This window comes from Larimichthys crocea, chromosome XI (assembly GCF_000972845.2).
Source record: "Larimichthys crocea isolate SSNF chromosome XI, L_crocea_2.0, whole genome shotgun sequence".
In the NCBI taxonomy this organism is placed as follows: domain Eukaryota; kingdom Metazoa; phylum Chordata; class Actinopteri; family Sciaenidae; genus Larimichthys; species Larimichthys crocea.
Window position 1 is genome coordinate 15031183 of NC_040021.1, and position 16857 is coordinate 15048039.

General features: G+C 41.0%; 1 protein-coding gene across 4 annotated transcripts in view; it reads left to right on the plus strand.

Annotated features, from left to right (window-relative positions):
• pak5 (p21 protein (Cdc42/Rac)-activated kinase 5) overlaps nt 1-16857 on the plus strand; it is a 61834-nt gene that overhangs the window by 34388 nt on the left and 10589 nt on the right. For 3 of the 4 annotated variants that reach the window (XM_019268710.2, XM_019268708.2, XM_019268709.2), the window contains one exon: nt 14775-15614. In XM_019268710.2, the coding sequence (XP_019124255.1) occupies nt 14775-15614 (840 nt within the window). Of the gene's footprint in view, nt 1-2543; nt 2783-14774; nt 15615-16857 lie in introns of those variants that run through there. The other variant, XM_019268712.2, reaches the window with a different exon arrangement.

Consider the following 16857-nt stretch of genomic DNA (forward strand, 5'->3'; position numbering starts at 1 on the left):
CTGAGGTCATTTACAATGATGCCGTGTGTCTGTGTGTGTGTGTGTGAAGACAGTTTTTTGTAATTACAGTGTGTGTTGGCATGTGTGTTTGGGCCTTTTCTCATGTTTCCTCAACCTTGAGCCAATATTAGATGCCCAGGTTCTTGTAAACGAGAAACAGTATAGCCGGTGTAGGGAAGACGACACATGTAAAAGCAAAGAAGTCTAGTGGGAGCAGATTCTTCTGTCCGTGATTGTGTTACTTCCGTGTTTCCTCAGATGAACATTTTGCGAACTCTTTACAGGACAAGCTTTCTTTTTCATTTTAGGGCTTTAGAAGGTGCAGAGAAATGTGTTTAACAAAAGATATAATTCCTGCATAACCAATACTGCACTCAATTAGCAATATTTAGCAAATAGGTCAAAGCCCTAAAAACCTGGAGAGAATTAAAAACAGAACTGTTCTGTTAAGCTGCAGCAGTGAAGTATCCTTTACACAAGGTCAGGACACTGGCAGCCAGTGCCAGACTTTGCCAACTCAGACAGAAAGACAGTGATATACTGACTAAAGTAGCAGTAGCAAGAATCCACCTGAACGCTGCAGAAAGAGTGGAAAAAGAAGACGATTTCATTTCCACTTTAACCCTGATGCATGTTTCATTTGAAGGCAATTTAAATTCTTTGTCTTGATCCGGGGTTATCAACGAGCCCTCGAGGCATGGACACCAGCGTCAGTGAGCCAGTTAGAGGAAAGAGAGAAAATAGCTCACAGGGATTTCATAGAAGACTGACCAATCATGAGTCCTGAGACCAACGTAAAGCTCTTAATTCTCCAAAAGCTGTAGAAGAGAAATGTTCACGTTCACAGATAATAAGAGCTTGGAGGGAGATCACAGGAGTAATATACGTACATAATATTTTAAGGTGGATAGTTCTCTTCTTTTAATAACAGCTCCTCTCCTGCATGGAGATCTTCCCTTATAGCCCCTGATATCAGAATCCCTCTTATCATTCCTTCTGTCTTTGACAGCAAATACAGCAGAACACTGACTGCTTATCTTCTAAAAATGAAATGGACATTAGGGTGCTTTGTATTGCAGCCTAAGGTAGTCTATTTTCAGCTTGAATTACGTATAGTATAACACTTGCAGTAGTTGGTGATAATATCAATTTCTGACTCTCGCCATGTGGTTTTTCACAAATTAACAAGATAACAACATGAAGGTGTTTAAAGGTAGCTGTATCAGACAAACAGGATTAATATTATTGATATATTGAATACAGAAAAATTGAAGCTGCCCGTCTGCATTTAGGCTACATATTCAAAGTATATTATTGTGGCAAAACTATTTGGAAATGTGAGTGGAAAGAGTTGTGTAACATTTTCGCTGTAATAATAAACTCTTAGATAGTTTTCGGATTCTTAGTGAAGGTCAGGGAGGATGGCACTTGAGCATAAATTGATGTTTTAGTCAGGATGTAGCTCGGTGTTATTGCTGCAGGGGCTGCAGGAAAGAAACCATGTAGCGAGTGAGAGTACGACGTGCAGGGTGTGAACATCACTGGAACTAACATTTACAAAACCAGCAGAGGGCCCATGCATATGCATCAGTTATGTGCATAATGATATTTTCTGTATTAAAGACAATAAAGAAGGTAAAACTCAGCCTTGGATACACACATATATGCGATATATCAATCCCTGATGAGCAGTACATTCCAGGAGTTATTATGCATTGAAGGTGTAATTTACATTTTGATGTGTCTTCTTCCCTCCTGTCTGCCTGCTCTCTCTCTTCTGCTGTTTGTGATTTCTTGCATTTCCCAAAATGACTGCTGACAGCCTCCAGAGTCCATGCCTAAACTTCTTGCATTCAGCTGTGGGTTACGTGTACTGTAGGTAGTGTAGGTGGAGAGCGCTCGCTGATATTTTAGGTAGCTGAACATCTCTGTGCTGTCAAAGCCATTATAGCTGCGCTCAAAATATCTCATCATTGAAAGAGGAATGACAATTAATTCAACAAAATGTGCCCAGAATTGTACAGAACATTGCCAGCAGCTGCTATTTTATTTATTTATTTCATGTGTTAAAAGGTGTTTCTGTGCTCATTAGTTCATTTTGTCTGAAGAACCCTGCAGCGTTGTAGATTTACACTTTGTATTGTGTTTTTTTAGTGAGAATCAAATTGTGACAGTTTCAGTGTCAGATAACATGACACACAGTCTTTTTTACTGTAATTCAACCACAAAAAATCATATTTTAGTGACTTAAATGACACTGACGCTTCATATTTTGACATTGGACATTTAATCCAGGTCAGAACGAAGCGAGCTTGTCGCTGTGACTGTGAGACAGGCATTAGCACGGAATAGGTGAAAGGCACGTGACAATGGGAATGAATGCATGGTGATAACTAGTACAACACTACTGTAAATGTCAGTGGGTCAGTGGTAGCAGAGTAAAAACTCCCACCTTCCCCCACCAGCTCTTTGGTTGGTGACTAAGAAGGAAACTTGATCATTGGGTCTTCTCAGAGAGGGTAACTGCTGCGGGGGCAGAGGGTAAGCTCTCCAGTCTATCCGGTCTGGATGCAGCTGCAGCCGGGCAGACTGTCTTGTTATGGCGGGGGGGCGAGGAGCGGCAGAGATCAGGGCCGGAGTGAGCAGTAGGACCGAGGGCCTGCGAGAGACAGGGAAGCTGAGGCAGCTGAGGCCGGAGCCGAGGCAGGTTGTGGGAGCAGTGAAGGCTGAGGAGGCGGTGGTGTTCAAACCCCAGGCACAGACGATTCATAAACAGTTACAGGTGGGGTGTTCAACTGTTTCTGCTTCTGGTGAGCCAAGACTGCATGCTGGTATGCTGGCTATGCAGATTTGTCTGTGCAACAGGTCTCCACTCTCACTGCCAGCAGTTCCCAGCGCTTACTGAAAAACATATTATACCAATCAGTGATGGTGCAGGTAAGATAGCAGCTGGTCCAACCAGCGTTTATTCTGGAGTTTTGTGCTGACATTACAGAGGTTATGTGTGTAAGCGCTCACACATTTGACTACTACGTTTAAAATTGCATCTTTAAACACTAAACTGTGGCACGACATGAATTATAGCTGCACAGACTGCCGGTTGTTTTCTCATGTTTCCGGAGAGAGGGCAGGTTTGTGCTCAAAGCACCGCATGGCAGAGTTATTTTTGTAGCTTTGCTGTATGTGTACATATGGAAATGGAGCTTAGAGAGATAGTGTTTCTGATTTAACAGGGTCACCCAGTCCTTGCTTCAGGGGCAGAAATGCAAACCTGTATCTTTATTGAATAGGGAAGTGGGCTATTATGGTTCTGACATGTGCATGCAGAGTGTTGCTAATTTGAGAGGGCATTTTATTGCAGCGTGTATTAGTGATATTGGGTGAGCTCCAAAGCAGTGGACAGTCCAGACTGAACATGTTTGAGGTCTAGACTCAGATGCGGAACATGTCCAGAATTTCTAACATGTCTGCTCATAACAACAACATAACTTGTTATAACCCAAAAGTCCATCAGAACAGCTGTCTATGATGCCTCCTCCATCATCATTGTAGACATACAGATGCAGACGCATATACTGTATTTCTTTGCTCCGAACCTGCCAAACTAAATTTGCGTTCTAGCCTGTCATGCACAATGACTGCTGCATTCATTCAACTTCTTAATGGAGAGAAAAGAAAGTTGGACGCCGTGATTGATATGAGTTTAATTTGAAGTTTAATTTGAATGAATTGTATTACATTCCGTCTTACATTGATCGAGGCTTAAATTGGTCAAAGCAGAAATAGGCTTGAAGGAAAACAACTCCTGATTGATGCAAGTCTGTGCAGCCATGCACCCTCATGCACACACAAACAGACAGAGAGAGCATCTGTCTTTCTTGGCACTGAGCTGAAGTGGATGGCATTGATTTAGACCCCTCTCATTCCTTCCTCCACTCTGCTCCTCCTCCTTTGCTTTCTTACTTTGTCTTTCTCTCGCTGCTGCCATTCACAGTCACACTCTGCAAATCACCTCTCACGGAGGCTTCGAAGCCACAGTCAGCGGGGGAATTTTGGCTTTCAACAACGTGCGCCGTGCTTTGCCAGGGCAGCTCAAAATGTCCTGGCTAACAACCATCCTTCAGTGTCTGAATGTGGGTTTTTTGGAAGGACATTTAGGCTGTGAATTTTAAATAGGGAAGGATTGTTGCAGGAAAAAACTGATTTGAGTTGACTTGTGTGTCATACTTAACAAGATGCAAGTTTGTAATATCTTGGAAGTGCTTTCCAATGTCTTAATGACAAACTGTAGGGGTGATTTTTCAAAATACTGATCTTCTTGAACACATTAATACTTTGTGCCCTGTGGACTGAGTATAATTTTATGTCCCTTCGTAACTCTTATGTGGATACATGGGGCACAGCATCATCACTGTGGACAAGCTAGAGTCTCAGGATAAATGACTGGACCTGTAGTATCCTCGTGTGGTCGAATAGTAAACTGCAACTCTCAGTTCAGTGTTTTTTTTTTTTAAATCGTACACTTCCTTTTTCATCACAGAGGAATACTGAATGAAAATCACTTTTTGATCCATCTATCAGCAGATTAGAGTGAGCATCATTTTTATTACGACATAAGCCTCATCTGCACTATTATTAGATCTGTTTTGATGGGCCGTACCAGACCAGAAAACTCATTTTCATACTCTCATAAATGTGCAAGGATAATATTGTCCTTACAAAGAAATACAATTTCATAAAATAGATAACATAAGTTAATTTTCTCATATTTTCAAATGTATCAGAAGCTAAAAAATGATTCATCATTACTTTAGTTTACTCTACATGACATTTTTTTTATGAGAAAGACAGTGGAACATAAATATTACCCCTGGATTGAATGCTATATTGTTTTTTAATAAACATTTACTGTAAAATGTACTATAGTAAACCCAATCACTCATAATATATTATGACTTCGATCTATCTTCTGATGGTAACCTTGACAGTTGCTAATGTAAGATAGAGGATGAATGTGTGTGTGTGTGTTTGTGTGAGTAGAAATGAGTGAGAACAGTGAGTGAGTGGTCTAATGAGTGGAAAAGGGAGGTATGATAGGGGCGGTGATGTGTTGTGGAGCCTATAACTGTCTGCCGGGGCTCAGATTAATGAGCGTTGCTATGTAATTAATCTATAGTGGGCAGCTGTCTGTTTATCTGTCTCGGAGCTGACAAGAAGATAACTGAGGGACATCTAATTGATCTCCTCCTCGTCTTCTTGCTCTCTGTCTCCTCTCCTGCTTTAGTTTAGAAAGTTTCCTTGACAGTGACACACTATCTTGAAAACTCCTTAAAAAGGAAGACTAAAGCCAAAAACCATTTCCTTCACATAATTGATCAAACTGGCAGAGACACAGAACTGCAGTTTATTTATTCTGCTTATTGTCTTATTGTGCTTCAGAATCAGCCTAAATCTGCCAGTGCTCAGAGGGATGGAAAAAAAGGAAAGGGTGCCCAGGCTTTGCTGCACTAATATGCTTAAGGTCAGGGGATTTGGGCCGACTGTATGTTTGTATTTCATTATGCTTCCACCACTAATCCATTTTGCTGAAAAAACATCCCTCCTTCTATGCGTTGCACCCTGTGTGACTCATGGATCCTGGAGCTTGTAGTTGAGGCTCTACCCATCTGAGGTCAAAGGTGACTGGGTCACACTGGTCTGAGCTGCCAGCTGGGGAGTTGTGGGGGTCGGAGGCATCATGTTAGGGGAGCAAAACATAGCCACAAATACTCACCAGCCCGTGTAAGGTCCTGCACAGTCTGCCTTCAGCTGCATGATATTCATAAACTCAAATACACGATAACATTAACCTGTGCGATTCACATTAATCCCATTGAACACCACCAGATGCACAGGCTTTGATAGATATGCCACTGAGGTGTAAAAATGGGATGTAGGCATATATTTAAGTAGTTCCTAACTATTTTTGCTCCCTGTGACTCATCATGTCTGTGAGTTCTATTAGCAGTTCAGTCATAGACTGATTTTCAGACTGTTACATTTGAACCTGAAATCAGAGAAAAACCTGTATAATAAACTTAATTTTGTGCATCAGAATTTGACTTTATTATATGTGAAAGGAAACAGAACCTGATTCCCGAGTGAAATACAGTTTTGAACTCTGGGTAGATGCCGCTTGACGCTTGATACAACTTGACACATGACCCGATCATTATCTTGTGCCCCTTTAGGCTAGTATGTGTAAAACTGCTTTGAGCAATTTTGTCCTTATTGTCAGAATTGAGCATAAATGAAGTGCCATGCATAAATGTTCCTTAGCATTCTGCTCCCAATTTATTTAAGGATCTCCAAAGTCAGTAAGGAGTGACCAGAAGAGGCATCAGCTGCAGTACACACAAAATGGTCATGACATGATGTTGACATGTGGCCATATCCATAAAATTCTGAAATGTGTTATAATTGTTACATTATTTACTATTATTTAGTTGCTGTTAAACCGTTAAGATGATTTTAAATTTTATTGCTAATTGCTCTCTTTTTTTGGCAAAACAGAAAATGTTAAAAATGTATTTGATATTTTATAAATCCATAGATGAATGTCATTTAATTCATATTAGATTTGTATGTATCCAAATAGCATAGTATATTGACATTGTTAGCATTTTCCTTTTGCATGTTACAATATGTTGAAGTATAGACAGTATAATGTCGGATGCAATGAATGATGGATAGTCTTATGCTGTTGTCACTGATGTGATGTAGCCCTGACATGTCACCTGCTCTGTGGAGGTCTGTTATCGGCTGTGCTGGAGGGTGGACTTCTTTTTACAAAGCTTCTTCATGACTATTTTCTTATTTCAAGGTCAAAATGTGTGGGACTATTCTTAGGATCATTTCTTCAACATAGCACTGCATTATTTAACAAGAGTGAACCCTCTTGATCTCCCTTCATATCTCTATTCTAAATGTTTTGATAGAATCTTCTATACTACCCTTTACTATCATTCTTTTGTGCATGCATTAGGACAGAAACATTTTATAAATGACACTGTAATCAGCTTTAACACAATTCTGATGATATCCTCCTATTCAGTGAAAGCCCTCAGTGTATAGCCGCTTTTCAGCATGTTGGGATGATGGTTATTACTGTAACTAACAGGCAGCAGGATGGCCCGAGGAAACAGGTCAGCTCACAGCCTATTAATCATGGAAACGCTCCAAAATCCACTCCTTGAATAATCTTGTTCATGTTTGCTGAGATCTCAACTATGGTTCCGCTAATAACATGTCAAGGAACGAGTGAAACTGTTACATGAAATCCACCGCTAAGTTATACAGGTGGGTAAACCTGTCAGCCTGCTTACTGATCTGAGGTCACATTCAACTCGGTTTTGAGGTCAGGATTAGTCGTTCCAATTAATAACTGAGATCCAAGATATGTGCCTCAGGAAATCTTACTATTAGAAGCTTTGCTGTGCTTTGTCCCTTAATCAGTGAAATTAACATTCACATCAGTTTGATTTGTGGTTATTTCATTGACGATGACGAGTCAGACCAGCAGAGAGCAGCAGAGCACAAGACACTTCCTGCTTCTCCCACATTACTATACCTAAGACACTGCTGCCATATGAATAACTTCCTGTAATATTTTGAAACATTTTGACACATTTCGTTATTATTTGCATTTACATTTATGTCTAAACTGACATCAATCCTGTTCTGATCGGGCATCGTCATTAATTCTTCTGCCGTAAATTCACTAGAGCACCAGATGTGTATGAATTTACAGCTGAAAATAGTCCCTTTACATCTCTGAGCTGTATTTTGAGAAAATATCATGAACCAACGCATTGTTGGTTTTGGTGTTTTTGTGTTTTTGTTTGTTGACAACAAAATATAAGTAATAACACCAGCATTATTGTTTAATTAATTCATTTTTTTAATGTCCCACCACTATGTTACTTGGCATGTTGTTAAAGTCTAAAAGATTTAGGAGAAACACCCAGCTGATATTTACATGTTAAGAAATAATTTCATTAAAATTGTAGATATTGGTAGTGCAAAAAATGAATGCTTAAAATTTGTTTTCTATTATGTATTTGTTTTTATAAATAAATGTTATAAATGACCTAATTTAACTTAATTAAAACATTATTAGAGATATATATCGTGCTGACAGTAGTGAAATCAGGCTTTTATTTTTAGCATTAGAGACTTGAAATATGTATTTAAATAAACTGTAGTGGTGAGTAGCTTTTACCACTCCCATCCAGTAGAGAGAGCCAGAGGATAAGAACACGTAGTCGTGCTGCTTACCTGAATCGTGTGAGATTATCTATTTAAATCCATGTTATGTCGGCTGTGGATTCATGCACTGTTGTTTAAGATACAAGCCCTTGTCTTGTACAGTATCGCCTACATCAAAGAGGAGGCTGATGCAGAACGGTGACAACACACAAACACACACACACAGCTGTTCTTTATCACTTCATGAATGATGGATGTTTCGTCTCAACAATATCTTCACTCTTTGTGTATGCATCAGCTGTGGTTGTTGCTTTATTTGATCATTCATTAATCAGCACTGTAGGTCATGTTTGGTCCTTAAGGAGACACTTAAAGGAGAGTCGTGAGTAGTCTCTTTGTCTGCTGTCTCAAGGGCTCTCTGATGTTATCTTTCTCAGACGGCTGTGAATAAGCTTCTGTTCACAAAATGGTCATTGATGCAGGAGGATACTGCACTTCAGGAGCAGCAGTGGCAGCAGTAGTAGTAGAAGTGTGTGCCGCCTGTGTGTGTGTATGTATACGTATGAATACCCACGCGGGCTTGTTCTCTGCAGTGTGAGTCGTGACAGAGAGATTCACAGAGTAGAGATGGTGCCTGGGATTTAATACAGAAAGAGAGGGAAAGAGAGAGAACGGTGTGATGTGGATGAAGGAAGAGGAATATTTCTGATGTACTAAGACTGTTGCAGTATGTTCACAAAAACATCATTTCATTGTGGTTCTGGCAGGACTGAGAGTTGAGAGTGGGTGTGTTGAGTAGGCGATGTTCTGCAGTGTGTGTGTGTGTGTCAGAAAGAGAGGAGGTGTGGTAGGTGATGAGCTCTCATGTGTGACTAAAGACTCACGAATGGGAGGAGTTACACATCTGCCACAGTTGTTGTGCATGTGTGTAAGGCTCTGAAGGTAAAAGCAGTAAATATCTACTATATTACTTGAAGCATAACTGGAAATAGGCAAGTAGGCTGATTAGTTGATTGATCAATTAGTGGATCATCAGAAACCATTTTGATAATTGATGAATTATTTAAATAATGTATAAAAGTACATTTGGTTTGTGACTGTTGGTTGCACAAAATGAGTGGTCTGAAGATGTCACCTTGTGATTGACATGCTTTGTGATTTCTGAATTTTTATAGACTTTAATGTCAATTGTCGATTCATTGACAGCAGAAAAATAAACAAATTGGTGAAAATATTTGTTAGTTGCAGCCATAAAAAAAAGTTTTGACCATCTTCCCTAGAAATAACTGACATTGGGCAACTACTGCTACTAGTACTATATATGCTATTCCTCCTCACTTATTTTTACAATCTGCATACATCTGTATTTGTATATACTGTGATTTTGTTGATTTATTTTGCATCTATTGCATGTCTTCTCTCTGAGACTCTTTTCCCCCATTAAAATGAGACAAATCGTGAGTGTGTATCTACACAAAATATGGCTTCTGTATGATGCCAAAGAACAAAAATCATGTATGTGAACTATACATGTTCAACACTAAAGCAAGTGTTGTTTATTTTATTTAGTTTATTTAATACAAGAGGTGTTCATAAGCTTAAAGAGGCCAGTATTCTCCATCGAAAGAGCCTATCAAGTGGTCAAATAGCTTCAGAAACTCCCTCAACCCAAAACCTTTTTTTTGATATTGTGTGTCCAGCCACTTTCCTTTTCCCCTTTTGAATAATATAATGCATAAATCCTTTCTGGAATAAACTGTTATGTGCGATACTGTATTAAATGACACTTTTTATGACGGTTGGCTTTTTACAACTGCCTTCGAGTGTGGCTGAGGTCAGACAACACGTCTTAGAAAGTAGTTCCGATCATAGTCAATCATTTCCATCATTTCTCAACCCACCCAAATTTACTTGACATACATGAATACTTCTGCTTTGAAGTGTGGAGAAGTTGACTAGAAAGCAGCTTCACAACCAAAATCAAATGAAGCAGCAGTGCAGAGAAGCCATGCAGCAGAAGAGCAGAGCCGCTCCTCCTCCTCCTCCTCCTCCTGCTCCTCCTCCTCTTCTGGCCCATCAGTTGTCCCGGGACCCTGCTGTCCAGCGAAGCGCAGCCTCCAAACCAGGGTTCTAGCTTGGAGTCACGGGAAGGGCAAGCTCATTAATTATCTCTCCCTCTCTTCCTCCCTCCATCCTCCCATCACACCCTCCCTTCATTACCAGCAAGGTTAATCCCCCCTTATCTCCCAATGAGCCTCATTTTTCATGGCTCCCTGTCTACGACACTTCCTCCCTCCCCTCGTCACCCTTTCTCCATCCTTTTCTATACGTGATTCGTTTCCATTCTTTCCCTGCACAGCTGCTCCTCGCCGTTTCTTCTTCAGCTTTTCTGTTGCTAGTTTTGCGTCACCCCACCTACTTTGTTTTTTCGTCACTCCTCCCGAAGCATATTCTTCATTTTCCTCGACTCTTCTCCCGTCTGTCTCCCCTCCCTTCCTTTCCTCACCCCTTCCTCTCCTCTCTCATGTGCTTACCTTGAACAGGCCGTAGTGAGTGGAGAGAGTAGATCTATTACAGCTTATCACTAAAGGACAGGCCAACGCTGCATGCCGGTGAAATATGGCTGCTGTCACAGCGGCCGCTGAACACGACCCGTGCGCAGAGCTCGCAGAGCTGTAAGGACAGGGGGAAGAGGGGAGCGATGAAGGGGGGAAGGGGGTGCGGAAGCCAGTATCAGCCCCCTAATTCAAATTAATGGAAAGATTTTCAGCCTTGATGCCGACCGTTTGACAGTGATTTGGCACACAATTAACCTTGTCTCCCTCTCCCCTCTGCACTCTCATCACCTCTTCAGCTTCATTCGCTGCCTTGTTTTCTCCCGACTCTGTCTATCCCCTGTACCTGTCACGCTCCTTGACACAGTCTTATTGATTATGAACCAAATGGTGATGATGATGTTTTATTAGATAACTGACACTCCCTACTGTTGTATGCCAATTGAATTAGCTCTAAATCACCAACAACCACGTAGCGTAACGTGATGTGACTTGGCCTCATTTTAGGTTTCGCACAAAGCACACCATTCACAGTTTTACATGACAGTAGTAGCAGAAATAATTATTTGTAGCAGTTTTATTTGCAGTATTAATGAGGTGAGCATTAGTTTTAATAAAAAAACAGCGTGGAGAGTATTTCATGGGTGTATGACTTGTCATTTTTTATGCCAGGCTGAGTCTGCTCTGTGTATTGCAACATCTGTCCAAAGCATGATAGATTTCCACTCAGCGACCTGTTTAAAAGACCATCCGTCCTGCAGCCTCTGCCTCTCAACTAGACTTTACTCACTGCTTTTATAGGCCATTTCACCTTGGGTTCCAGGTCACGGCACCAAACAGCATATAGCTCTCAAACAGAGGAGAACAACTGGAGTGTTAAAGAAGGGAGGTGTACAGTACCAAGTAACAAAATAGAAGGGGTAGATGATGTGTGAAAGAAAAAGCCTTAGTAACAGGGAAGGCTTGTGCCGAGGCTTTATTTTAGTCTGAAATAGCTGCACTGAGCAACAAAGAAAGCAAAGAGTTCAAGTCAGAAATAAAACGGTTGTGTAAGAAATTTAAGTTAAAATAGAAAGAAAAAGGTTAGTTACCATAGAAACCCTCTTGATTTCTTTGAATTGCTATCATGTTCTGTATTACTTATCGTTTGGCTATTTCTCAGTACTTTAAAAAAAAAACAGTTTTCTTTTAAGTGTGCAGCTTCACATTGAGCATTCACGTGACTCACGTCAGCCTACGACTTGTAATTCCAAGTTGAAAATATTGAGGATTTCTGACATTGTACTTGGTGAAAAGAACTACAGAGACGTCAACAAACTATTTGCACAATGTCTGCAAATGCACCGCTCCTGGCTGTTATATCAAAATAAAATCCAAAAGGAACATTAACACCATAGATTTAGCTAAAGTCATCAGGTTAGGGTTAGGGTTTGTTTGTATCTGCTTCAAGTCACAATAAAATATATTTTCTTGTTTTTCCCCAGTCGGACGACATTGTGTAAAATTGCTAACATACTCACATTGACTAAGCTAATGTACTGACTTTTATCTAATAATATTTTTACCAGGTTCAATTTCTAATGAGTACTATTTGCAAAGTGCAAATCACTAAAGTCATCAGAATTTATCCTCTGCGTATCTTGTTGAATATATATTGCAAACTTCACAGATAACCAATATTCACTCGACAAAGGTAAACTTCAGAATGGCTAGAAGTAAAGTGCAAAGATCACCAAAGACATTAGGATTCATCCTCTGGGGGTCATGAATGTCCACATGCTGCAGCAAGGCTAAAAATTTAAAACAACTTATTTCGATTGAATTTAGAGCTCTCAATCAACACCTCTGTCAAAAATGTGTGGCAAAACTTAGAACCTCTTGTCCTTAATGATAAGTGATAATACTACTTGAGCCACAATCTCATAAGTGAGATTGAGAGGAAGAGAGTGTGTTTGCAGGTAGCTGAGTGAAGGAGCCTCGATGTATGCATGTGTCAGCACAATGTTGATGATTATCCCGGGTTTTCTGAGACTCAGCCTCAGCACATGTGACAAACAACAATGGAGACAAGTATGACAGTTAGGTGACAGACAGCGAGGCATGAGCGCTGTCAAAGGGTGTCAAAGAACCTGCTGATGTGACACTGTTGGGTTCAGCAAACACCTACGGAAGTGGAAAGCGACTAACAAGTACGCATGTGAATAATACAACACCTTTATTATTGTAAACCATTTCAAATGAACATTTTTATCTCTAGTCCTCAGATAAAATTCAGACTCACTGTTCAGCAAAGACACACACCTCTAATGTAAAACTACAGTATCAGGATTTACTGCATAGTTAGATAATTTATTGAATCCATTATTAACTGTGAACGAACAAGTTAGCATCACATAACATAAACCCCATCCTGCTGTATCCAAAGTGCCTCACATTGTGATGAATATGTGCAGTACATTTCTAGCAATGGCTGCCCGAGTGGGAATTAAACAGCTGTCCCTGAGGAACAGTCATGCTGGGCTACATTTGCTAATTTAGCTACTTAAATTCAGTTAATCTTTATTCAGCTCCATGATTGCTACGGCTTTAACAAACCTGTTCCTTTTTGTGACAATCTAGTGAATGTAATTTTTGGGATTTTTACCAGCTTTTGAAAAAAAAGCATTGACAGGAGGGTGGATCATTTTTGTGGATAGGGAACTGAGAACTGACTGAAACCATAAAAACCTCAAGGTGCAAATACACTGAACGCCGAAAGTATGATGGACACTTTCATGAAATACACAGAGCATGTTAATCCAGGTAAAAGCAAGGAGAGGAATGAAAAGTAGTGATGGAAAAGCATTTGTAAAAACAACTGAGATCGTGGATTGTGCAAACTATAACAAATGAAAAGATGTTGAATGGATGGATTTGATGCTTAGAGGCTGTGATAGGAACGATTACAATAGAAGGAAAACACTCCTGAAACAAAGCAGATATGCAAAAAAAAATTATTATATAAGAGTTTGGAGATTCACACAACACTACAGCTGAGCCTCCACTCAGTCACACAGCATGTCTCCATTGTTCTAATGCAGTGTTTCCCGTAATATCCAAGTGGTAGTGACCTGTAGATAAAAGCTACGTGTCTGGATTTTGCCTGCACTCATGATTTACACTGTACCGTTTTTGTCCACGCCACAAAAGCGGTGTATGTGCACACGCGTCATGCACAGAGTGTAGTTCAGTGGGTACCGCTGTAGCACCGGTTCCCCATGACTCATGATACATCCGTGTAAAGGGCTTAACACAAGGTAGGAGGGGATAAGCAGCACCCCTGATGTTTAAGCTGCCTTTGCTTTGAAGCAAATGTGAGCATGTGTGTTCGCTCTCTCTCTCTCACTCTCTCTCTCCCCCTTCCTCACTCTCTCTGTTTGCGTGTGCAAGCGCATGCTGGTGTGCTCATGCACCTCACGAGCGCTAAACCAAAACGTCACGACTATTAATGTGTCCTGATCAGCCCACTGAAAATGAATCTAATCTGTTGTGAGGGAAATGGGGCAGGAATTAGCTCCTTCAATCCACCAGTGGTTTCCTTTTAGCATCTGAGGTGTCCCGCTATTTATCTCCATGCATTTTCTAATTGCATCCCAACTCACAACAACTAGTGGTTGTGTAGACCTATGCCTGCCGTTCTTTTAGATACAAATACCGGCATTCATTTATTGCAAGTGATGATTAATTTCATACTTGTCACAAAGCCCTGATACACATGAATTGAAATTCCCCCACTGAAAATTTGACTTGTGTTTTTTCGTTACCTGAAGTTGATTAAACAGGAATTTCAATTCATCTCATTCAGTTTTCAGCCAGGAATGTTTAAACTGAAATTGAATGTACTGCAACCCAAAGTATCAGGGCTGTCTCCATCAACCTCAGGCAGCAGGCTCTCTTGTATGTTAAGTGTAAATGTGTTTGTTCTTCTCATAGACCATCGTTCGAGGAAACCGGCCACCCAAAGATGCATCCATCAACGGTCTGCTGGAGGAGTTTGACAACATCTCAGTAACACGCTCCAACTCCCTGCGTAAAGAGAGTCCACCAGGTCCCCACCAGGCTGGAAGCAGCTCCAAACCCTCCAGCAGTGGTCATCCCAACGCCCCAGAAGAGAATGGATTCAATCATTACTACTCCCGCTACTCCTGTGATTTAGACACCTCCAGCAGGGACTTCTCTCTTGATCCCAGCAGGCCAGGCTTCTCCATAGATGGGGACTGGGCAGTTGGGAGGCACTATAGATTCACCAAGCAGAATGGTCACTCACACCCCATACGCAGCCCCTTCTATCCGGATGCCATGCCCCAAAAATCAGACTATGGCAAGCTTCCCCCGGACTACCACACCTACCTGGAGAGCAAAGGGCGCTCAGCGGATGAGGTGGCCTCCACGGTGGGGAGTGGGGTGGGCTCCAGTGGCTATTATCGGGCATCTGTGGGTGGCTCATCCAGTCAGGACTACAGGGACACTTCAGTAGGCACGCCATCTCGTGCCTCACTACACAGCGAGCAGATCAACTACCCAGACAGTGAGTGGAGCTATGGTGGCTTGCGAGACGAATATGAAAAGCGACCCAAGAGTTCCTATGTGACGCAGACCAGCCCCACGCCGGCTATAAGGCAGCGATCTCGGTCAGGCTCTGGGCTGCAGGAGCCAAATGTCCCCTATGCAGCCAGCGGAGCTTTCAAGAATCTACCACAGGCCCACTCATACAGCTCCTACACCTACCCTCGCCTCTCAGAGAGTCTTGCTAACTCACAGACCTTAGCCAAGGTAACTACGACAAACACAAAAACTGTGCATTGTGGTCATAAAAAAATCTCTTAATCTATGAACTACGAACTGTTTGTTTACTCCAAACTACATAGCATATTGTATAAGCTTCCAAATGGTTACAGTGGCTCTCCAGGAAACATGTTTCCACACTGCACTCCACACTCCCCTGACAAGCCTGTAAAAACATTTCAGAGAAAATTACACAGATGCATCCCCACATTTAGTCCCACCTCCCATCCACCTGCAGTCCTTTCCCTCTTTCATCCTATCTCTCTCTCCCCATATTTCCAAGTCTCTTTCATTCCTGCTCTCTATATATTTTTTTTCTGGCCTTCCTGCCAGATAGATGGTGTCAGCTGTTAATCTACTCTTCCCTGAAGGAGGCAGGCACTGCCACAGGCAGAATTACCCTTCTTCAGAAGCCACTGTCTCTGCACACAGATCAATTAATGCTCATGCTGACCATCGACCAGAAAGCTCTGAATTATAGAGTTACAGTGACTAGACAAAGAGAGGCACAGAGGAATGTAATGAATAAAGAACAAAAATGAGAGGCAGTGACACTGCTGGAAGAAAATACCAAAACAGCTGTGGAATAATCTGCAACAGTTTGATGTTAAATGTGTGGTTTTACTAAGATCAAATGATATGACCCTAATAGTACTAAAACAACAAGGGAAATGAACCATAAAAAGAGCATTATATAAAGAATAATTCACAAGAGAATATAGATTTAGTTAGTTTAGGTATGATGTTCTTACAGTAGGGTGCGGTAAACGATAAAATGAAATCTTATCAAGGCCTGGAAAATATAAGAACATTATTTATTAAATATGCTGAAAATCGTTTCACCATGAACTGTGATCACTGTGAAATATCATGGTTTTAACACAACACTAATAGTATGATTATAGGCGTGCTATGATTGGGGCAGTAGCACATCATGTGCTGTCTTTCTCACCCTATATGTTACTGTCTTGCACTGCATTTTAAGCTATCAAATAATATAATGGCAAATATACAGTATATATACTCCGATTATAATTAAAACCACATTACATCACATTTACACAGCTGTGTGTCATCTGCATAGAAGGGGTATGTTACGTTTGCAAATGATCCAGAGAGGTTGTGTGTAGAAAACAAAAACTAAACGATGATTTAAATCTCAAACAGTTCCACACATCTCTGTATCATGGGTGCCCCTCCCGAACTGTCACCAAAGCATTTTGCAGATTAG